General features: G+C 34.5%; 1 protein-coding gene across 7 annotated transcripts in view; it reads left to right on the top strand.

The window, feature by feature from the left end:
- The window catches only part of SLC18B1 (solute carrier family 18 member B1), a 44,835-nt gene extending 40,977 nt beyond the window's left edge, over nt 1-3,858 (top strand). For 5 of the 7 annotated variants that reach the window (XM_051997764.1, XM_051997765.1, XM_051997761.1 and 2 more), the window contains 3 exons: nt 1,334-1,427; nt 1,708-1,757; nt 3,176-3,858. In XM_051997764.1, coding sequence (XP_051853724.1) covers nt 1,334-1,427; nt 1,708-1,757; nt 3,176-3,251 — 220 coding nt within the window. In that variant the 3' untranslated portion in view covers nt 3,252-3,858. The remainder of the gene's footprint in view (nt 1-1,333; nt 1,428-1,707; nt 1,758-3,175) is intronic. The other 2 variants (XM_051997768.1, XM_051997767.1) reach the window with 1 other exon arrangement.
- Nucleotides 3,859-24,215: the final 20,357 nt, after the last annotated feature.

Raw genomic sequence — 24,215 nt, 5'->3', positions numbered from 1 at the left:
AAAAAAAAAAAAAAAAAAAAGCTTGAGCTTCCAAGCATGTTAATTTATTCATCAGTGCTAGCAAGTTGCCTAACAAATAAGTTGCAGGCCACAGTTTTTTAATATATACACATATTTAAACACATGCACATACAATCTCTTCTCTAATCCTGTGGGATATGCACATGCAACAACGCTTCAAGAAAGGACTTGTGATCTGTGAGCCTGAGGACTTCCTAATGTAAGAGCTTCCTCCTAGGACCTAGTAGACAAATCCAAAGGAAACGCATGAAGCAAAGAGAGGTTAAAAGAAAGGGCCCAGATCCCACAGTTGTTATTGTTTTGTCCTTCATTCTGGAAGAGGACCATGACATCAGGGAGGGGATGCCATGACATGCAAGAGGATTGGATTTAGGTGTGGGAGGGCTGGACAAGGTCACCAACTTCACTTTTTTAAGCTAGGGCCACTTGAATCCAGGGGTAAGAAAAAGATCAGGAAATTTGGAAATGACTGTGGATGAAGTGGAAGACCTTGGGCTTTTTTAAGTTAAGGTCTTCAACCGGTCTCAATCTGAGGCAATGTCCTATCAGTGATTAAGGGTAGGTAAAACATGAAGAAGAGAATGGCCTCTTTTACCTAGTAAAATGTGTGTGTGTGTATGTATATATGACTAATCTCTTTTACCTGATTTATAAATATATGTGATATACATATAATTTTCATAATAGATATATTCTATATATATGTGTGTATATGTGTCAATATATGTATATATATATGTGTGTGTATATATATATATCTATATATTATTTGTTTATTTATTTGGGTTTAAGCCATCAGGATCCTAGCCCATAAACCCCCAAGACATTTTTTTGACATTCAGAAGTGGTGTTTGAACTCAGATCTTCCTAATTTCAAACCAAAACAGTATACAATACAATCTCTAGATATGTATGTGTTTATTTGTGTACATATATTGATGAGAGGAGCCATATTTCATGCTATCATTGTATACTCTTCGAATTTAACATGATATTCTTTGAAATAGAGTATAGCATTTAAAAGTACCATTTATAGACCTATGGATTAGAAATATAAAGGATAGGTGATAAATATGGCATCAGTTTTTAAGAAGTTAAATTTTTTGAGGTTTGCGGTAAAATTCTTTGCTCAAATTCTACATTTGACCAATAGATGCATATTGTTTGATAACCTTAAAAAGATATTTTTTCTTTTGTCTTTCAACTGAATTACCATGTAGCCATAATTCCAAAAGATTTAGAGGTTCTTTTAACTTACAAAAGCAACTCTCTTGGGGTACATTTTGTCCTCTTTTTTTTTTTTTTTTGAAAGAGCATTCATAGGACCAACACTAGGAGGATTTTTATATGAAAAAATTGGTTTTGAATGGGCTGCAGCTATACAAGGACTCTGGAGTCTAATTACTGTAAGTAATCAATCTTTTCTCTTAAATTATATTACTGCTCATGGAAAATAAATTCAGATGTTAAAAAAAAGAGGCAAAGAAAAGATCTAAAATGAAAAAATACATAGATGAGAACAGAATGAATTTCAGAAGAGAACACAGATAAGCAGGGCAATTTTAATACTATTTGGATAAATTTAAATATACATTTAAAACTATGTAATGGAAATTCACAATTTTGTATAAAAATATCTGCATATTACACAAGTAATTTTAACCAGTTACTGTAATTCTATTAAAGGGACTAGTGATGGGACTCTTTTATGTTCTGGAGCATTGGCGAGGAAAGAGGTACTTTAAACTGTTCACTTGTATTTATTTGTCCCTTATTAATGTTTTTTTTTTTTGGTTTGTTTGTTTTTCCATAGCATTCATTTTAAAGTATGTTCCTTCCTCTCCTGCCCTTCCCCTCCTCCAATCAATATGTCTTCTTTTAGCAGAGATTTAAAATGGAAAAGCAATTTTAACAAAACCAACAAATAAATGGAACTTGACTGGCAGCATATGTAATGGCCTCATCTATAGTCTTCCCACCTCTGGGAATGAAAGAGGATTTAATTTTTCTGCTTATTATAAGCTCCTCTGTTGGGACAATAAAAGCCCTTAATAATCTGATCTCAACCTACGTGGCCAGCCTTAATATAACTTACTTCCCTTCCTACACTTGATGACCCAGTCTTTCTTGCTTTCATACACTATTTGTACTGCATGGCTTCATAGTTTCCTTCAATAATAATAATAGCCAACATTTATATCGTGCTTACTATGTGCCAGGCACTATGCTAAATGCTTTAGAATTATTATCTTCACAACAATTTTACAAAGTAAGTGGGTATTTTCCTCATTTTGTGTTTATATTATTTAATATATTTGTATATTCCCATTTTACAGGTGAGAAAACTGAGGCAAACAGAAGTTAAGTGACTTGTCATACAGCTAGGAAGTTTTGAAGGTGCACTATGATGTCACCTAGCAGCCCCTGTTTAATAATTACTTCCCCCATCAAATCTTTCTTGATTTCCCTCAACTGTTAGTACCTATTCTTCCCCTTCCAAATAATCTTTGATATATTTGAACACACTCTTACATTGAACCCAAAAAATCTTTGAGCACAGAGCTATTTTCTGTTTGTCTTTCTAAAAGCCCAATGAAGTGCCAGACATAGAGTAGATACTTGTTATATTCTTGCTGATTAATTAAAGTACATTTTCTCAACCCTTCAAATTGCCAGGCTTGAGCATTATAATCACACAAAGTTCTGTTATGTTGTATTGTTGTATTTTTTGTGTATATTTTCTTAGTTATGCTTACTTTACAATGATTTCTTAATTTTGGTAAGAATAAGGGAGAGAATCTAGAACTCAAAAATCTTAAATGTAAACAAAATTGTTTTAAATATAACTGTGGGAAAATATTAACATTAAATAAAATTCTGATTTGAAGGAAATATAACTTCAAATACTATGTTTTAGAGTCATTCAGTTCTAAGAAAATGAAATCATAATCACTTGGCAAGAGTAGTTATAAAGTAAACATTTTAGTACAATTTAAAATATTCATCTTTTTCTTTTAAGAACATTGGATTATTTCTCAGTAGATGAGGTGGAATTGGGAGGGAGAAAAGGCAGATCTTTTATGAAAAATAAAATATAATTAAAATTTTTAAAATAAGCATTGTAATGTCTTTCTTTGTTTTTAAAAAATTGTAGATGTGAACTCCAAAATACCGTCATCACAGAAGAAGAAAGAGAAGAAAGAACATCTCTATTACCCCATGAGATATAATCTTACATACTCTGGATAGACAGAATGCTTGAGACTGTATTCTTGTTACTTTTAGAAAGCAGAAATTTTTTTTTTCAGAAAGAAGATTCTGTGAACAAAACACAGGGCCTTAAAACCAGTCTTCGGAACCTGTTGACACTACCTTTTGAATAATCCAGTTAGGCAGTCAATGGCCCTAATAAAGTGGCCAACTTTGATGCACATTGTACAGGACAAATGTTGGAAAATCCTGTGGACCTTTTTCTAAGTGAATGTCAAAGCTCCTTGTTTTCTGGGCTAGATGGCTGAATGTATTCAAATTTCTTACTAGTTCAATATATGTTTTACCAGAAGTGCAATCATTCTGTAAATGCACCTTTTTATAGGAGGATTGAAAAAGAGGATGACCTAACTTATCTGTGGTAACTAATAACCTCAATGAATTTAATAACTCAAAATATTTTAAAATGAATTTAAAATTAAATAAAACATCTTTCTTAATGTTGAACTCATTTGTCTATGCGATTCAGAAGGGAAAATTCCTTATTTCTGTCTTTGAAATATAAAGTGTACCTTCTTATTTCTTTAAAAGAAAAAGAAAATAAAGGAAAGGAAAAGAATGATCAGATGTGCTTTTGAAAGGCGCAACATTCCTTGTTTGTCTTTTTTTATAACATACAAATTTGACCTTATTTACATAAGATTTATCCCAGGTCAGCAGCCTCAGGCTTAGTTTTCCTGTCTATAAAATAAATAAATTTTTTACTTCGGAAGTTTTCTTTTAAAAAAGAAAACTTGAAAACTCCTTTGATCTATTGTTAAAATGTCTAGACAAATGCTCAGGTGCAGTACTTTCAGTTTACAAGCTGAGAACAACATGGCCTTAGATTCATCTTGATTTATCTTGGACTCCTATTTAACCCCCATATCAAACTTATTACCAAATCTTGTCATTTCTACCGTCATATCCTATTTTCTAGACATCATCTTTTCTCCATGTACAAATAACCAATATCCTCATTCAATTTTTAATCACTTCCTGCCTAGATGATTGCAGTGACCTTCAAATTGGATTACTATCCTCTGGTCTCTCCTCTTTACAAACCATTTTTTTAATTCAGCTGCCAAAGTGATTTTCCTAAAGCTTAATTCTGTGTAGATCATCTCCTTGCTCAGCAAATATTAGTGGCTCACTAATTCCTCCAGGATCAAATTTAAAAAGTCCTCTAGTTTGATATTTAAAGACTCTTTACAACCTGGCCACTTCTTACTTTTCTAGTTTTATTATACTTTATTGCTCTCCATGTTGCAAACTATGATCGTTTATTTGTTAATCCTTGTCTCTGTGCTGGCTGTCTCTTTCCTGAGTTTCCCTTTTCTTTTTTCAAATTATTGTTATTGTTGGTCACAGGTATTTATTACACACCTGTTGATTAAAGCACATTTTCTCAATTGTTCTTATTGCCAAACTTGATCATTATAATTGCACAGGGTTCAGTTATGTTCTATTGTTATAGTCTTTGTGTGTATGTTTCTATGTGTGTGTGTTTCTTGGTTATGCTTACACCATACGATATGCTATTAGCTTTTCCTTTTTTCCTTTAAAATTTCTGATTTGAGGAAATGAAGGCAGCATAATTTTAAATGTTATAATCCTAAAATTATTTGGATGCAATTTAACATATGAACTTTTTTTTTTTTATAATAAAGACCAAATTCCAGTTTTAGGTACTGTTTCCAATTTCCCACCTCCCCCTCCCCCCACAAGAAAATAGACCATTAACTAACTACCAGGTTCTTTTGTCAAAGAAATTCAGTCAACGTTTTTAAAGTGTCTAGGCTGGGAATACAAGACATGAGGACACACTATTTATAGCTTTATTAATGGGAAGGCTAATGGTACAACCACAACTAATCAACTATAACTACAAGGAAGAATATGGAGAAACATCCATTCTTCTTTAATGTCTCTATTATGTGGTGATTGGATGAGATAGGATGGTGTTTGTACAGATTGAAGCTACTCTGAATGAATGAAAAATTATCAGTTGTCAATTTTTATTAGAGATATTGAAAATTTAGAAAATTTTCCCTCCTGATTCATTAGATTTCATTGATATTGAGAAGACCCTATAATCTAAGTTATCTAGGGAAATAAGAGATTTTTGGCTTTTATTCTCATTAAGGTACCATACTAATAATAATAATAACAATGATAGCATTTATATAGCACTTACTACCTGCTTGGTGCTACGCTAAACACCTTAGCAAATGTTATTTAGTTTGATTCTCATGACAATGACAATCTTCAGAATCATTGTTATAATCCTCTTTTTTAGACAGGAGAATATTAAGAAAGACCTTAAGTGCCTTGCCCAGGGTCACCCAGCATTTTCCTGTATGGTTATATCTAGCTTTATAGCTTTATATCTACTTCATCTGAAAACTTCATATCTTTTGATCATTTATCAACTACAAACTTAAAAAAAATTCTGACATATACTTCATATTTATCAGATTATTTAATAGTCCAGAAAAGAAAAAAGACAAATGGTGACAATGTGGGTAAAATAAGGCATTACTGCATTGTTGGTGGAATTGTGAACTGATTCAACTATACTGTAGAGCATTTTGGAATTATGCCTGAAGGGTTATAAAACCATGTATACACTTTAATCTAGCAATACCATTGCAAGGTCTACATCCCACAAGAGATTTTTTAAAAAAGGAAAGGCCCTATTTGTCCAAAAATATGTGACATATTTAGTATATAAAAATAAAGCATTTTTCTGAGGGCAAAAAATTTGAAATTGAAGAGATGCCCATCCATTGGAAAATGGCTGAACAAATTGTAATATATGATTATGATAGAATACTATTGTGCTTTTGAAAAATTATAATCAAGATGCTTTCAGAAAAACTTGAAAAGACTTACATGAGCTGATATTTCAACCTTTATATCTTTCCTAAACACCTCCTCATATGGAGACAGATCTGTCTGGGCTCCAAAGTTCTTCACAGTCAGATATTTTCTTATCTTTCCCGCCTTTTCATACATTCCTCCCTTCCAACAACTCTATGAGCAAGAAATACCAGCAATACCAGTCCTTTGAAATGGCTGTTTTCCATGCATACCATGCTCTCTTCTTATCTCTGTCACTTGAAGTCCCTGACTTCCTCAAAGACTCACCTTAAACTCTACTTTCTATGGGAAACCTTTCTCAGACCCTTCAGGCACTGAAGCCTTTTATTCCTAGTTAAGTTCTTTCTACCTTGCACGTATCTTATACATACCCATTTATTTACATGATGTCTCTCTCTCATTATCCATTGATGGCAAAGACTGTTTTTTGTGTTTTTGCCCTTTTTAGAATTCCTTGCATTAAGCACAATGCCCGGAACATAGTAAAGCACTCAAAAAGTGCTTGTTGGTTAATTGATTACCAGATAATAAATAGTATAATCAAATTTAAAGATTCTTACTTCTTTTTTGAAAATCAACCTGATGGTTAGGTTCACAAGACAGAATAGTCAACTATAGCAATCTAGTGTTTGACAAACCCAAAGATTCTAAATTTTGGGATAAGATTTCATTATTTGATAAAAACTGCTGGGATAACTGGAAATTAGTATGGCAGAAATTAGGCAAGGACCCACACTTAACACCACATACCAAGATAAGATCAAAATGGGTCCATGATCTAGGCATAAAGAATGAGATTATAAATAAATTAGAGGAACATAGGATAGTTTATCTCTCAGACTTGTGGAGGAGAAAGAAATTTGTGACCAAAGATGAACTAGAGACCATTACCGATCACAAAATAGAAAATTTTGATTATATCAAATTAAAAAGCCTTTGTACAAACAGAACGAATGCAAACAAGATTAGTAGGGAAGCAACAAACCGGGAAAACATCTTTACAATTAAAGGTTCTGATAAAGGCCTCATTTCCAAAATATATAGAGAACTGACTCAAATTTATAAAAAATCAAGCCATTCTCCAATTGATAAATGGTCAAAGGATATGAACAGACAATTTTCAGATGAAGAAATTGAAACTATTACCACTCACATGAAAGAGTGTTCCAAATCACTATTGATCAGAGAAATGCAAATTAAGACAACTCTGAGATATCACTACACACCTGTCAGATTGGCTAAGATGACAGGAAATAATAATGATGAATGTTGGAGGGGATGCGGGAAAACGGGGACACTGATGCATTGTTGGTGGAGTTGTGAACGAATCCAGCCATTCTGGAGAGCAATCTGGAATTATGCCCAAAAAGTTATCAAACTGTGCATACCCTTTGATCCAGCAGTGTTTCTATTGGGCTTATACCCCAAAGAGATACTAAAAAAGGGAAAGGGACCTGTATGTGCCAAAATGTTTGTAGCAGCCCTGTTTGTAGTGGCTAGAAACTGGAAAATGAATGGATGCCCATCAATTGGAGAATGGCTGGGTAAATTGTGGTATATAAATGTTATGGAATATTATTGCTCTGTAAGGAATGACCAGCAGGATGAATACAGAGAGGCTTGGAGAGACCTACATGGACTGATGCTAAGTGAGACGAGCAGAACCAGGAGATCATTATACACTTCGACAACGATATTGTATGAGGATGTATTCTGATGGAAGTGGATTTCTCTGACAAAGAGACTTAACTGAGTTTCATTGGATAAATGATGGACAGAAACTACACCCAAAGAAGGAATACTGGGAAATGAATGTGAACTATTTGATTTTTGATTTTATTCTCATTAAGGTACCATACTAATAATAATAATAACAATGATAGCATTTATATAGCACTTACTACCTGCTTGGTGCTACACTAAACACCTTAACAAATGTTATTTAGTTTGATTCTCATGACAATCTTCAGAATCATTGTTATAATCCTCTTTTTTAGACAGGAGAAAATTAAGAAAGACCTTAAGTGCCTTGCCCAGGGTCACCCATCATTTTCCTGTATGGTTATATCTAGCTTTATAGCTTTATATCTACTTCATCTGAAAACTTCATATCTTTTGATCATTTATCAAGTACAAACTTAAAAAAAATTCTGACATATACTTCATATTTATCAGATTATTTAATAGTCCAGAAAAGAAAAAAGACAAATGGTGACAATGTGGGTAAAATAAGGCATTAATGCATTGTTGGTGGAATTGTGAACTGATTCAACTATACTGTAGAGCATTTTGGAATTATGCCTGAAGGGTTATAAAACCATGTATACACTTTAATCTAGCAATACCATTGCAAGATCTACATCCCACAAGAGATTTTTTTAAAAAAGGAAAGGCCCTATTTGTCCAAAAATATGTGACATATTTAGTATATAAAAATAAAGCATTTTTCTGAGGGCAAAAAATTTGAAATTGAAGAGATGCCCATCCATTGGAAAATGGCTGAACAAATTGTAATATATGATTATGATAGAATACTATTGTGCTTTTGAAAAATTATAATCAAGATGCTTTCAGAAAAACTTGAAAAGACTTACATGAGCTGATATTTCAACCTTTATATCTTTCCTAAACACCTCCTCATATGGAGACAGATCTGTCTGGGCTCCAAAGTTCTTCACAGTCAGATATTTTCTTATCTTTCCCGCCTTTTCATACATTCCTCCCTTCCAACAACTCTGAGCAAGAAATACCAGCAATACCAGTCCTTTGAAATGGCTGTTTTCCATGCATACCATGCTCTCTTCTTATCTCTGTCACTTGAAGTCCCTGACTTCCTCAAAGACAACTTAAACTCTACTTTCTATGGGAAACCTTTCTCAGACCCTTCAGGCACTGAAGCCTTTTATTCCAAGTTACGGTCTTTCTACCTTGCATGTATCTTATACATACCCATTTATTTACATGATGTCTCTCTCTCTCTCATTATCCATTGATGGCAAAGACTGTTTTTTTGTGTTTTTGCCCTTTTTAGAATTCCTTGCATTAAGCACAATGCCTGGAACATAGTAAAACACTCAAAAAGTGCTTGTTGGTTAATTGATTACCAGATAATAAATAGTATAATCAAATTTAAAGATTCTTACTTCTTTTTTGAAAATCAACCTGATGTATTTTGTTTTCATACCATCTACATTTCCTGATATATTCCTCTCCTGCTACTTAGAGAGTCATTCTCTATAAGAAAGACTTTAAAAAAAATCAGTAAAACAAACCAGGACACTAATCAAGTCCAAAATGTCACATTCTACAACCATGATTTTCCTTCCTCTGCAAAAGAAAGAGTGACAGTGATACATTCTTATATCTCATCTTTGGGGCCAGGACTTTTATATTTCTGTTTCAAAGATTGACTCATGAGCTCTTTACTTTTCTCTAAAGCAGGCTCCTAAATAAAAAAAATAAATCTTTATCTTTGTCTTAAATGATATTTTAGACAACTGAAACACAGTGTTCTATTGTTCTGCTGCCATACTTAACTGCATTTTAATTGAAAAGCCTACAAAGTATGCATAATACATATGCATACATATATATACATACATGTATAAAATTTTTAAGCATTAAGTTTTATTTTATTTTTTCCCTGAGGCAAGTTAAGTGACTTGCCCAGGGTCATTCAGCTAGGAAGTGTTAGGTGTCTGAGACCAGATTTGAACTCAGATCCTCCTGACTTCAGAGCTGGTGCTCTATCCACTGCACCACCTAGCTGCCCCTTTGGCATGAAATTTTAATAGGAATTTCCTTCCTTTTTCCTACTCGCTAACAAATAGTTTACTTGATTTGGTCATCCCTCAACATCAGAAAAAAGACATATTTACCTACTTTAATAATATGTAATAATTTACTAACTGAAGTACTTTTTCTTTTTTTTTAATTAAAGCCTTTTATTTTCAAAATATATGCACAGATAATTTTCAGCATTCACCCTTGCAAAACTTTGTTCCAAATTTTTTTCTTTCCCTTTTCCCTCCCCTCTCCCCCAGACAGCAAATAATCCAATATATGTTAAACATGTACAGTTCTTCTATACATATTTCCACAATTATCATGCTGCACAAGAAAAATCAGATCAAAAAGCAAAAAATGAGAAAGGAAACAAAATGCAAGAAACAACAAAAAGAATGAAAAAACAATGTTGTGATTTATACTGAGTCTCCACAGTCCTCTCTATGGGTGTAGATGGCTCTAGAATCCCTTTTTCTAAAAAAAAAAAAAAAAAAAATCATTCATTTCCCCCAAATAATCAATTTCCTTTCCTTTTTTCTGGTATCTATTCTTTCACCATTTAATGCAATACCTTAGATACAACAGGTAGGTGAATTATTAAAAATTCTCAAATAAATGAATGTTGTTATTTAGAATCTGATTTTTGGTCTGCTAGCCTAGTACTGTTTGCCTAGTAGCAAGTAGTAAAAGTAAGAATTGAAGTATTTGAATTGATTAGATAATTTAGAATGAGTATAAGCACAGAAAGGAAGCAGGGTCTACTTGTGGTAGTTTGGACATTTCTCATCCTCATACTTCCTTAGTCCCTTCCTCATCATTTCAGAGAATCTTCATTAGAATATGATCATTATTTCTGAAAGTAAATTAGTGCCCTTGGCTGGCTCAAAGGTTTGTCTTTGAGAGTCAATGTGTGACAAGAGGGAAAAATAGAGAATATGAAGTCAAAGGGCTGGGGGTTCGACTCTGTTACTTGTTACCTTTCTGATTTTCAGGCAAAATACTTTGCTGCCCTCGACCTCAGTTATTAAGTCCATAAAATGAAGAGGATGAACTAACTGAACCCTGAGATGATGAGAAAGAATAGTGCAGGGAAAAGAGGACTGAATTTATGTTTAGGGAATCTGGTTCTGAGTCTCAGTTTTCTCAGGGAACCTGGTTCTGAGTCTCAGTTTCCTCTTCTGTAAAATGGGAATAATAATTCTTCCCTGAGCTGCCTTCAAAGGGCTATTGTTATTTGGTGTGGAAAAGAGATAATGATGTGAATAAAAAGTATAGAAACCTGCAACTTGGTGAAAACAGAAGCATTATTATTTTATAATGTTCCATAGCTGTGTGCCTCTGGGCACAATGCCTCTCTAATTTGTGAAATCAAGCCTCTCAAAGTCCTACCCCTTAATGCCTTAGTATTCAACATAGATATATGTGGATTAAAAACATTTCTCAAGTCAAAAAAAATCTGAGTTTTGGTTTGACATTGCTCTCAAGTGCTATATACTTGGCTCTAAGAGTTGCATTCTACAGTATTTTTTTCTCAGTGTTGTCTTATGTGATGTTTTCATAAGATTTATAAACAACCAACAACCAATAGTGACATAATCCAGAGCTGTTTCCCAATCTATAAATATTCAAGGTATCTTGGTTTTCACTTTCAGAGACATTAAATTCTAGCCATGGTTACTTCTTGGTTTCCCATTTGTGTGACAGCTTAAACATATTTATAGCTGCCGTATAGGATATGACATATACTACAAAATATATCCGAAATATGTTTTTTCCAGGAAAGATGCTCTGAGGTTGATGAATAAACACTTAGATGTTTTAGAGAAAGCAATCAAACTGACAGGCAAGCAGATACTATTCCTGAAATAGAAGGTGAATAAGGTGGTATGCTGTTATTTGTATTGAAAAAAGTACTTATTCTATTGTTTGGAGCAGAGTGTACATAGTATTGTACCCCCAGAATTTGGAGTTCATGGCTGGATCATCATCAGAGACACTCATTTATCCTCAAATAGCCTTATTTAGACTTATGTCTAAAGTGTTAGACACCTAATACTTCCATAAATATGGATTTCCCAGACCCTCATATCAATTGGAGTCCATGTGCAGAACCTTGCAGGATCTATTTGGGGAAAAAAAAATAAGATTCTATAATAGATAACATTTGTATAGCATTTTAAGCTTTAGAAAGTGTTTGATGTGTATTATCTCACTTGACCTTCATAACAATCCTGTGAATTGGTATCATTCTAATTTTACAGATAAGGAAATTGAGGTTGAGAGCATTTATATTCCCAGGCTTGCATAGCTCTTAAGTGTCTGAGGAAACATTTGAACTCAGATTTTTCAGGTTCCATATCCAGTGCTCTTAACCACTGTAGTACCTCATCATCTAAGAGGCAGAGTAACTCAAAATTCTTTCTTATTTTATGCTAAGTGCTGTGCTAAGTACAGGGAATAAAAAGACACTAGTGAAATAATTCTTTCCCTTGATGAATGTACATCCTAACATTCTAACTGGGAAGATGATATGTACATGTGTAAGTATATTAATGAAAATATTAATCAAAATTAATACATTTGAGAGGGATGATATGAATAGTTGGGGTGGGAAGGGGTTCATGTAGAATATGACTTGAATTCTCTTCGAAGAAACTAGGAGTTCCATAAGATAAAGAAGATGAGATAGAACATTAAGGACAACTAATGTTGTTTTAAGGAAAAATCTCTCTTAGGTCTTCATCCCCATAAATCAGACGGTTCAGGAAAATGTAGAAAAAGGTGTTTGCTATTATATACAAGGCATATAAATTGCATGGGTCTGGCAGTGAACAAGCCTTGTTTCAAAGACAAACTTTTGTAACAAGAGAAATCAATTCTTTTTTTTTTTATCCTTTTTTTTATTTATTTAATAATTACTTTATATTGACACTCGTTTCTGTTCCGATTTTTTTTTCCCTCCCTCCCTCCACCCCCTCCCCTAGATGGCAAGCAGTCCTTTATATGTTGGATATGTTGCAGTATATCCTAGATACAATATATGTTTGCAGAACCGAACAGTTCTCTTGTTGCATAGGGAGAATTGGATTCAGAAGGTATAAATAACCCGGAAGAAAAACAAAAATGCAGATAGTTCACATTCGTTTCCCAGTGTTCTTTCTTTGGGTGTAGCTGCTTTTGTCCATCGTTTATCAATTGAAACTCAGGTTTCTTTGTCAAAGAAATCCACTTCCATCAAAATATGTCCTCCTACAATATCGTTGTCGAAGTGTATAATGATCTCCTGGTTCTGCTCATTTCACTTAGCATCAGTTCATAGAAATCAATTCTGACAGACTGAAAATACAAAAAGGGTATAGACTAGTGCTGTATCAATGGCAAGTTAATAATCCAGTAGGGTGTGGATTCTAAAGGAAATCAAAGCATATGTGACTGTAATGTTCAGCCTGGCATATACAATAGCTATCACATTTGTCTATGTATCCTCCTCTTAACCCGTGATACAGGAAGTCTTTCACCTTTACTTGGGTAGCCCTTTGTCCTGTAGATCTCTAAAGGAATGAAACTCATGGATACACTCATATTTACATGGTAAAAGTGGATAAACAGTGATAGGGATGGAGTGGCAGACCTGTAGTCACAACTGTGTGCCTCAATTTCCTCATCTGGAAAATAAACTGAGGAAGGAAAAGACAAATTACTCCAGTATTTCTACCAAAAAATCCCAACTGTGGTCTCAAAGAATCAGATCCAATCAAAAAAACTGAACAACAAATTGGATAAATTCTTCAATAATGTGAAGCTATTTAGATGTTATACTGTATGAGCATTTAAGAGTTGGCCATGGATGGAAGAGTGTGGGAAAATAAGTAACATGTAAAGACACTAGAAAGGTAGGGAGAGGTCAAGTTTTGTAGAGATTAAAATTTCAAATAGAATGGAATTTCTGCTAGAGGCAATAAGGAACCAGTATTTATATGCAGTACTACCCTTAGATCTAGTCAAATATTACCCCTTCCCTACTCACTAATTTATACTCTAGCCCCTCTTGTGGGACTTTACACTCATTGTAGGTAAAAAAAAAAAAAAGGTACCATGTAAAAAAAGAATTATTAGGATAAAAATAAAGTATACAGCACAAAACAAGATAATTATGAATAATCTATATAAAGAAGAGAATGTTACCTTATTTTACATACATATGTGTACATATACATGTATATGTATATACAATATGAGAACATCTGAACACACTTAAATTAAGCCTACTAATTGTCAATTGTCCTGGAGTATGTTGTGTGAACGTAGCAGAAATTTAGTACTATGATAGTAGCAGAATAAGGTCATAAAGTTCCCAAATTAGTGCCAAAGTAACTGCCAAAAATTCATCTCTAAAGCATCAAGTCTCTATTACCAGTAGCTACAGGACAACCAATTAGGGCTTGACTTGTCACTCTCCCTGTTGCAATTGAAGTTTGAAGACAAAGAGAGAAAAAGCTCCCACTGTCCTACAACCCTATTGCTAAGCCCATGAGCTGGGCTATGGTGAAGCTTCCAGACAGAGAAAGGATAGAACCTGAGGATGAGACCATGCTCTAGAACTAGGGACCAGGGAGTGAAATGCTGTTCTCAAAACCCTCCATACTGTCTAGGGCTCCTAGAGCTGAAGGCATCTCAAATCTCTATAAGAGTAGGACGAAACAGGTAAGGAGAGGAGTTGTTCATCATCTTCTTTGCTTTTTCACACTCAAAAGCCATATCAAGAGACCAAGTGAACAATGGAGACATGATCATATCATCATCATCATCATCATTACTAGCATTTACATACTGCTTTAAGGTTTATAAATGTTATGTAATACTCACAATAACTGTGGGAAGCAAGTTCTATTATTATCCCCATTTTACAGTTGAGGAAACTGAGGATGAAAAAGGACTTGCTCAAAGTCACACTTCCAATTAGTCTCTAAGGCAGGATTTGAACTCAGTTCTTCCCAACTCCAAATACAGCGCTCTCTCCACTGAGCTACCCAGATTACACATCTCAATCACTCACTATTTTAAAACCTCAGAAATAGTAAATTTGGATTTGGAAACTTCTTTTTTCTTTCTTCTTCCTTCCTCTCTTCCTGCTTCCCCTCCTCCCTCATTCCCTTCTTTCCTCCCTCATTCCCTCTCTACCTTCCTTCTTCCCTCCCTCCCTCTCTTCCTCCTTTCTTTTATCTCTTCTTTCCTCCCTCCCTCCTTCCCTTTCTCCTTTTCTTCTTTCTCCTTCCCTCTTTCTCTCCTTCCCTCCCTCCCTTCCTCACTTCTTTCCTCCCTCCTGTTTCCTATATTATAATTTTTGTGTATCAGCAATGGAATAGTGTTGAAAATGCTTTCTGAAAATGAAGCTATGTACATCTGTGGCCTGCTGAGGGCAGCAAAGGAGTGAGATGTAAAATATTTTGCTAGACTATCTAAGGAATAGTGGGATAGAATAGTGGGAAGATAGATAGGTAGATTTGCTCTTTTAGTCATCATTGGTCATGAGTACTGCATCAAATTATCAATATTGAGTGTGGACTACAATAAAAAAATTGGAAAGATTAGTATTGTTCAATAAAAGTTTTTTTTTTTTTTTTAAATAGCTTTTTATTTACAAGTTATATGTATGGGTAATTTTACAGCACTGACAATTGCCAAACCTTTTGTTCCAATTTTTCCCCTCTTTCCCTCCACCCCTTCCCCTAGATGGCAGTAGATGTTAAATATGTTAAAGTATAAATTAGATGCATAATAAGTATACATGACCAAACCATTATTTTGCTGTACAAAAAGAATTGGACTCTGAAATATTGTACAATTAGCCTGTGAAGGAAATCCAAAATTCAGGCAGGCAAAAATATAGGGATTGAGAATCAATGTAATGGTTCTTAGTCACCTCCCAGAGTTCTTTGGGTGGGTGTAACTGGTTCAGTTCATTATTGCTCCAGTGGAACTAATTTGGTTCATCTCATTGCTGAGGATGGCCACGTCCATCAGAATTGATCATCATATAGTATTGTTGTTGAAGTATATAATGATCTCTTGGTCCTGCTCATTTCACTCAGCATCAGATCATATAAGTCTCTCTAGGCCTTTCTGAAATCATCCTGTTGGTCATTTCTTACCAAACAATAATATTCCATAATATTCACATACCACAATTTACTCAACCATTCTCCAATTGATGGGCATCCATTCATTTTCCAGCTTCTAGCCACTACAAACAGGGCTGCCACAAACATTTTGGCACATACAGGTCCCTTTCCCTTCTTTAGTATCTCTTTGGGATATAAGCCCAGTAGTAACACTGCTGGATCAAAGGGTATGCACAGTTTGATAACTTTTTGAGCATAATTCCAAATCGCTCTCCAGAATGGCTGGATGTGTTCACAATTCCACCAACAATGTATTAGTGTCCCTGTTTTCCCACATCCCCTCCAACATTGCGTATTATCTTTCCCTGTCATTCTAGTCCGATTGACAGATGTGTAGTGGTATCTCAGAGTTGTCTTAATTTGCATTTCTCTGATTAATAATGACTTGGAGCATATTTTCATATGGTTAGAAATAGTTTCAATTTCTTTGTCTGAGAATTGTCTGTTAATATCCTTTGACCATTTATCAATTAGAGAGTGGTTTGATTTCTTATAAATTAGAGTCAATTCTCTATATATTTTGGAAATGAGGCCTTTATCAGAATCTTTGATTGTAAAAATATTTTCACAGTTTATTGATTCCCTTCTAATCTTGTCTGGATTAGTTTTGTCTGTACAAAAACTTTTCAATTTGATATAATCAAAATTTTCTATTTTGTGATCAGTAATGATCTCTAGTTCTTCTTTGGTCAGAAATTCCTTCCTCTTCCACAGGTCTGAGAGGTAAACTATCCTGTATTCCTCTAATTTATTTATAATCTCATTCTTTATGTCTAGATCATGAACCCATTTTGACCTTATTTTGGTGTACAGTGTTAAGTGTGGGTCAAAGCCTAGTTTCTGCCATACTAGTTTCCAATTTTCCCAGCAATTTTTGTCTCAGTAAAAGTTCTAATGGCACTTAAATAGTAAAGAGTCCCTCAGAAAATACTTTAGATTTTGACATCAAGAATGTCATGTGATAGAATCATATTCTCAAGTTCAAGAGATCTGCCTGCTCAGTCTCTCAGGCAACTAATGTTGCTGGCATGGATAGCTATGCCTTAATCTTATTAATTTTAAAAATTAATTTATTTTGTATTTTAGTTTTCCCCACTTACATGAAAAAATGATTTTCAATATGCATTTTTTGAAAACTCTCCTTTCCTTTCCAGAATCTCTCCTTTCTTCCCTTCTACATCATCCCCTACCCCACTCATTGAGAAGGCAAGCAATTTGATAGTCTTGTTAATTGTTAATTGAACTACAGGTAATTTATTTTATTCTGATTCCAAACCTAAACTAACAGTACTAGTCAGAAAATTAGCAACCTATAGTACTCTCCTGCATCCTTTACTAGACATTTCAACCTGAATAAACATATATCAGCAATAAGAGAAAAAACATAAGAATTCTTACCAAATTGTAATCTCCACAAGAAAAGATATTTTAGTCTTTGTTTCCCCTTTGGGGCCTGGTATAATGTACTGTACATTATAGGGATTTGGCATGTAAATAATTAATAAGAAGGAACTAGTCAAACTCAATTTGTTTTCTATCTCTGCCTCAGGAGGCTGCTACTGTGTAAATGAACTAAATAATAAATTATCATTCCAGCAGATTAATTATTATTAAAACATAGCTTTCTACCTTCTAGCATGAGACTTTTCATTGACAAATTGGTCTTCAGACAAGGTTCATATCCAACAGAATGAGGTCAATGGTACAAAGCTCAAAAATCAGGCAGGAGAGTGGAGAGTGGAGTAAATATTTAAGACCTTTCCATGCTTGGAATTTGTCTGTGTGGGACCACATACCTCACATGCCATCCCCTCCCCCCAAAAAAACCCACCAAAATAAAACTCCTCTTGTTGGCAATAAACTGATAGCAAGGGCAAAACAGGAGGAATTGATTAGAGCAGCTCCATGGTTCTCTGGATAGATCCTTGGTCCTGAAATCAGAAGACCTGAATTCCAAATACAATCTCAGACACTGACTAGCTTTGTAACCCTGGACAAATCATTTAATCTTTTCCTGTTTTGATTTTATTATCTGTAAAATGGGAAAACAATGCCATAATTGGCATAATGCCAAGCTACAAAGGCAAGAAGCCAAACTCTATACTACAATCTGTTGCAAGAAAAGTATTGGTTTGACATCCCCTTTCAAAGATCTTGCTTTAGGTCTTCAGCTGTACTAGAAATCTTTGGAAATGGGGCAACCATGTGGGAAACAGCTACTGTATATTCCTATTCTAAGTAATTATACATCCTAACTTTGTGCTAGCTTTATTTTTTTCAGTGTTGCTGAAGATCAGCAATGATTATGCATGTCCTCTAAATTTTCCATCCTGAAGTAAATTTCTGATAGTCCTAATCTGTCTACAAGCCCCATTTAAGCCTTTTAGTCTAACTACCTACCTGCTACATATAGGAAATAAAGATGTTATCAAGTATATTTAGCAGTTGGAGATATGGGTCCAGACTATATTATATCAGTTAGGGTAATCAGACTTGGAAACAATGTTTTTTTTTTTTTGTTTGTTTGTTTGTTTTTTGTTTTTTTAATGATGGGACTAAAATTATCCTGGCATGGATTCTGTCAATACAAAGTTATTATTAAATAAAATAAAATTAAAAAAAAAATGATGGGACTACCAAAAAAATTCCACACAAGAATTTCCATTTATTTCCTCTTGGCTCTGATGGTAACACTTGTTTATTTAAAAGGTTTAAATGACTAGATATTCTAGGCCAGCAGATTACTTGTTCCCAGAAATAGGTAAGGGATAACATGGTTAAACTTTAATTTTAGGAAAATCTCTCTGGAAAATGGATTGTATTGGGGAGAGGCTTGAAGTAGGCAATGCGACCAGCAGATTATATAATAGTCTAGGAACGAGGTTTTTAGGTGAAGAATTTTAGGAAGTCTTGGTACTATTTTGAAGAAATAGCAGCATAGCTCAAGATTACATTAAAATAAAAACATTTCTTCAATGTTTTGCAAGGAACTCATGGTTGCAGTGACTCTGTAGGAGCAGCCTCCAAAACAATGATTATTTGTTGAGGACCACACTTAATTGTGGAACCCAGATAAGCCTGTAAAAAGGTTCAAAGGAACCACATTTTTTAAGAAAGGGGCTCAGTTCTCCAAAGCTCCCTCACCCCCACCCTAACCGTGAATCACAGAACTTTAGAGAAATTAAAAGATGTTTTGGTAATAGTTATATCATTCTCTGAGCACAACTGACTGACTTTAGGAACTGTCCTGACCCATACTGGCATTCAGGATAAGAGTCTGGAGGTCATTTTTACTGATGCAGATGTTACTTGAGAAAGAATGTATGCTTTTCTTTAAATAGTAATAATCTTGCTGTACTTAGAAATTATATATTCTGTGAAGAGATGAAATAAATCAGAGGTAAGAGGTTGAGATTTCCACTGCTATTGCCTCTCAGTCTCTTTGTGTCATTGTCCACACAATCTATTCTACTGGTCAGATTTAGATCCTAGCAGTCACTAGCAGGTGGTTCCCATGACAAGTGGCATTCAAACTTGGGGCACAAAGCACAAGAAACAGAAAACAAAGAAGCAACAGCACTGGAGAGCTGTTCTTGACAGGATCCTTCTCACAAGTGGCCCTTTGATAAGCCTTCTCAGGGAAGGAGATCCAAGAAGAACCAGTAAGACATTTTTCAATCAGGGTAATTAAAATGGATCAAAGTTCTATCAGAGGACCAAGCCCGGAGACTTATAAAATATCCTTAGTAAAACTGATAAAGGAACACAAGCCTGTTTAACGTTCCTTTAATTTATCCACCTTTATCTTAGGAAAAGGTTTTTGCCTTATCTTGTAATACTAATTATGAGTTTAAAGAAATGTGACCTCCACTGCCATCAGAGGCTCTTATGTGCCGACAGCAGGAAAAACTAATGTCTCCACTAGAAAAGGGAATCATGAAAGCAAGAGAAAAGGGTGGATATGTGTTATGATTTAGGATTATTACCTGTCAGGTCATAGAAAGATATGACCCAATAACTTAGGACAACAGAGAGGAATGTATAAATCTTTTGATGGGAGCACCCTTAGAAAAAATTTTAAAAACAGCTTATTATGACTACAATTCTATTTCTCCATTTGTCAGAATGACGTTAGAACAAATTGCATATGAGATACTGACTCCTAATTATTGAAAACATTGGCAAAGGCTTGTTTGGAGCCAGGTGATTATGTGATGTGGTCCAAAGAATATATTGATAAACTCAAAGATCAATTGAGAATTAATGCCAGAAACCCTCAAGGATACCAATCCACATTTGAGATATTGTCAGGGACAGGAATATACCAATCTAATACTGAACAGACAAGATATCCTATTGAAGTTTATCAACAGATAGCTTCTTGCACCTTAAATGCTTGGATAAAAATTCCAGAAAGGAAAAATCAAGGGGTTTCATTCACAAAAATTATACCAGGACAAGAAGAATTATTTTCTGATTTTCTTGGACTTTATAATGAAGCCCTGGCCAGATCAATTGGTAATGAGAGAGTAGTAGAAATATTCCTAAAACAGCTGACTAGAGAAAATTGTAATGCAGATTTTTAAAAAGTCTTGGCTGGTTTGAATAAGGATGCCTCTGTAGAGGAAATATGGCGAAGGAGTTCAGCTGTTGGCACACAGACACTTTCTATATCTGCACTAGCTGGTCAATATGCAGGTGTCCACAAAAGATAAAAAAAAAAAGGGTGTTTTATATGTGGAAAGATAGGACTCTTTAAGGCTCAATGCCACCAGAGAGATAAGAATAACAGGCCTCAAACTCTGTGCCATAAATGCGAAAAAGACTTTCATTGGAAAAATGAGTGCCATCTTAATAAATCACAGACGGGAAATGACCAGCGGGGCCAAATCCCCAGGCCCCTCAACAAGAATGGGAAATGATGGCTGGCATAAAACCCCCTCAGTGCAGGAGCCCATTAATCCTACAGGAACAATATGCACAAATACCAGAAGAAAGCAATTCTAAGCTGGAGATCATATCCAGGTGGCCTGTAGTTCTCCTTTTATGCTCAAAAAGAGATCAAAATTATCCCAAAGTACACCAGCTATGTTAAAATCCAACAAATATCTCCTTTACCTATTGGGTCAGTGGCTATAACTCTTTTTCCACCGCCCAGAGAATATTCAATAGGTGTGACCCAAAATATGTGCTGGGGAGAGAAAGAAAAACTATTGAGTATACCTAAATGTGAGCACACAAACTGCAACCATAAGTAGAGGATTGTGTTGCACGAGTTGTAATATTACATTAGAGGCAATTAGAAGGCTGTATAGTAAGACCAGAAGAGATTTGTTTGGAGCCAGGTCATTACAGATACATGACCTATGTTAACCTTGTACATAGAAGGAATACTTTTTAGAGGCTTGGTTGACACTGGTACAAACGGGACAGTTATAGCACAGAAATACTGGCCTCCGTATTGGAACATGGAACCATCTTCAACATGAATTGTCGTGGTAGGTACTCCCTCCCCTCCAAGCAAGTTCCAGTGAATTGACATGGACTCAAGAAGGAAAACAAGGTATTATTAGACCTTACATTCTCTCAGGTCTCCCTGTCAACTTCTGGGGTAGAGACCTGCTAGATCAATTAGGTATTGTATTTACAACATATTTTTAATTGGGGCCACTATCTTAAAGCCACTCCAATACACACCCTACCTTCTATCCATATTCATGGAAAAGATAAAGACCCCATATGGGTAAAACGTCCTGTCCTTAACAAAAGAAAAGATTGTGGCTCTTCAGGACACAGTTGAATTACAATTAAGGCAAAAGCACTTTGAACCTTCTGTCAGCCTTTGGAATTCCCTACTATTTGAAAAAAATCTGGAAAGTAGAGAATGCTGACTGATTTGAGAAAAGTTAATAAACAAATGCACACTATGGGCACATTGCAACCCCGCTTGCCTTCGCTTAATGTTTTGCTACCAGGATGCCCTGGATGGTTTGTAGACATAAAAGATTTTTTTTATTCGATACCCAATGGACCTTCAGATAGAGTTAGATTTGCATTTTCAGTTCCCTCCATTAACTATATTGTACCCTAAAAACTACATCAGTGGTTTGTTTTACCCCAAGGAATGAAAAATAGTCCCACAATGTGTCAAGAATTTATTGCAAAAATACTAGCACCTCTAATATTGTATTTAATTTATACTTTAACATACTTAACATGTATTGGTCAACCTGTCATGGGGGGAGGGGATGGAGAAAAGGAGGGGGAAAATTGAAACAAAAGTTTTGGCAATTGTCAATGATGTAAAATTATCCATGCATATAACTTATAAATAAAAAGCTATAATAAAAAAATACTAGCACCTATAAGAAAAAGATATAAAAATTAACTCAGTTACATTATATAGATGACTTGCTGGGTGCCCATTAAGATGCTTTTATCTCAGAGCAAGCTTTACAAGAAATGTTAAGATAGTTAAACTTGCATAATTTAAAAGTAGCCCCAGACAAAATGCAAAAATCCCTCCTTTTTAGTACTTAAGCTTTCAGATTATGACAGACACTAAAAAACCACAAAAATTGCAGATAAGAAAAAATAGATGAAAAGTTTTAAATGATTTTCAAAAACTTATGGATGATATACAATGACTTTGTCCAAAACTAGGATTTTCTAATGCACATTTGGCTCCTTTATGATATTGTGAGAGGAGATTCAGACTTAAATTCTCCACATCAATTTAGTGAGCTATGAAAGCACTACAAACAGTTAAACAAAGTGAAGGAACACTTTCAATAATCCTCACAAGCAATGTAATAACACAAGCACAATAAGAGCTGCTCCAAAGTATAACAAAACAGAAGTTATACTGCCTAAAGGATTCAATTGTTGTATGACAGATAACATATTTTTTGCAACATTTCCAGGATCAATTCCTGGTCTTTGGCTATGTTCAGTGTTATTAATTATTGCATTTAAATCCCTCATATCCAATGTAGTATTCACTTAATAACCAGATTTCAGTTACAGTTTTACCAAAGGTAAAAAGGTCACATTGACCCAGACAAAGGGCTAAGTATTACAGTGTTGGATTTTCCTGAATATTCTACTTTGATATTTCTTCAAGAAAAAACTATTGTAGAATGGATGACAGACCAATGCAGTTTAACTCTTCATTAACTCCATATGTTACTAAGATAGCCAGATTATTATTCAAGATTGTCAAAAGGATAATTATTTTGAATGGATATTCTGTAATTTATATATATCCTTTTTTTTTTTTTTACAGAACTCCTAAATGATTTGTTTCAGATATCATTAAAATGGCAGTTATTGCTACAATTTCCTTTGTTTTATTTACATGGCTCTCTTTTACCTAATGTAAAATTGTATTCTACATGGACCTGGGTGATACCCAGAATAATTACTGACAAGCCTATTCCACAGGATCTTAATGTTTTTACTGATGCTATTAAACATAATAAAGCAGATTTTTTTGTTCTTCTTTCAACAAAATTATGTGTATGATACTCCTTTTGAGAAATGAATGAATTATTTGCTATTTTACAGGCTTTAAAGACTTGGGCTGTGGACATTAATTTACTTTTTAAACAGTGTTTAAGCTACTTTTGCTTTAAAATATTTAGAGACAGCACGTATTAAGTTTCAACCAATTCCTATATTCCAATTACTTGTTGAAGTACAGACACAATTAAGAGCACGACATGGCAAAATATTTCCTTATCATATACCATCTTTTGGGACCCAGAAATATGTGCATGTGTCAGTGGACACATACTCTGGTTTTACTTATGCTAACACTAGCAAATACTTCCTTATAATCTACAAGGTTAAGGAATTAATTTTCTGACATTTGATGACAACATTGTAAGCCCTGAAGACAAATTTTGTCCCTTCTTTTTAGGGTCACCTTGGGCGCCATCTCCACAGTGCCCTGCAACAAAAGCTTATTAGGGCCATGCAGAGAGACCTTCTCACCAATACATGGCATATACTAACTTGGGGAAGAGAGCTTTTTTTTTTTCCTCAACAGATGATGGAGAAGAAAAATGGATTCCAACTAGAAACATCCGCATC

The sequence above is a fragment of the Antechinus flavipes genome, chromosome 4 (assembly GCF_016432865.1).
Source record: "Antechinus flavipes isolate AdamAnt ecotype Samford, QLD, Australia chromosome 4, AdamAnt_v2, whole genome shotgun sequence".
Lineage (NCBI taxonomy): Eukaryota > Metazoa > Chordata > Mammalia > Dasyuromorphia > Dasyuridae > Antechinus > Antechinus flavipes.
Note: the sequence above shows the minus strand (reverse complement) of the source record. Positions and strands in the feature narration are given on the sequence as shown.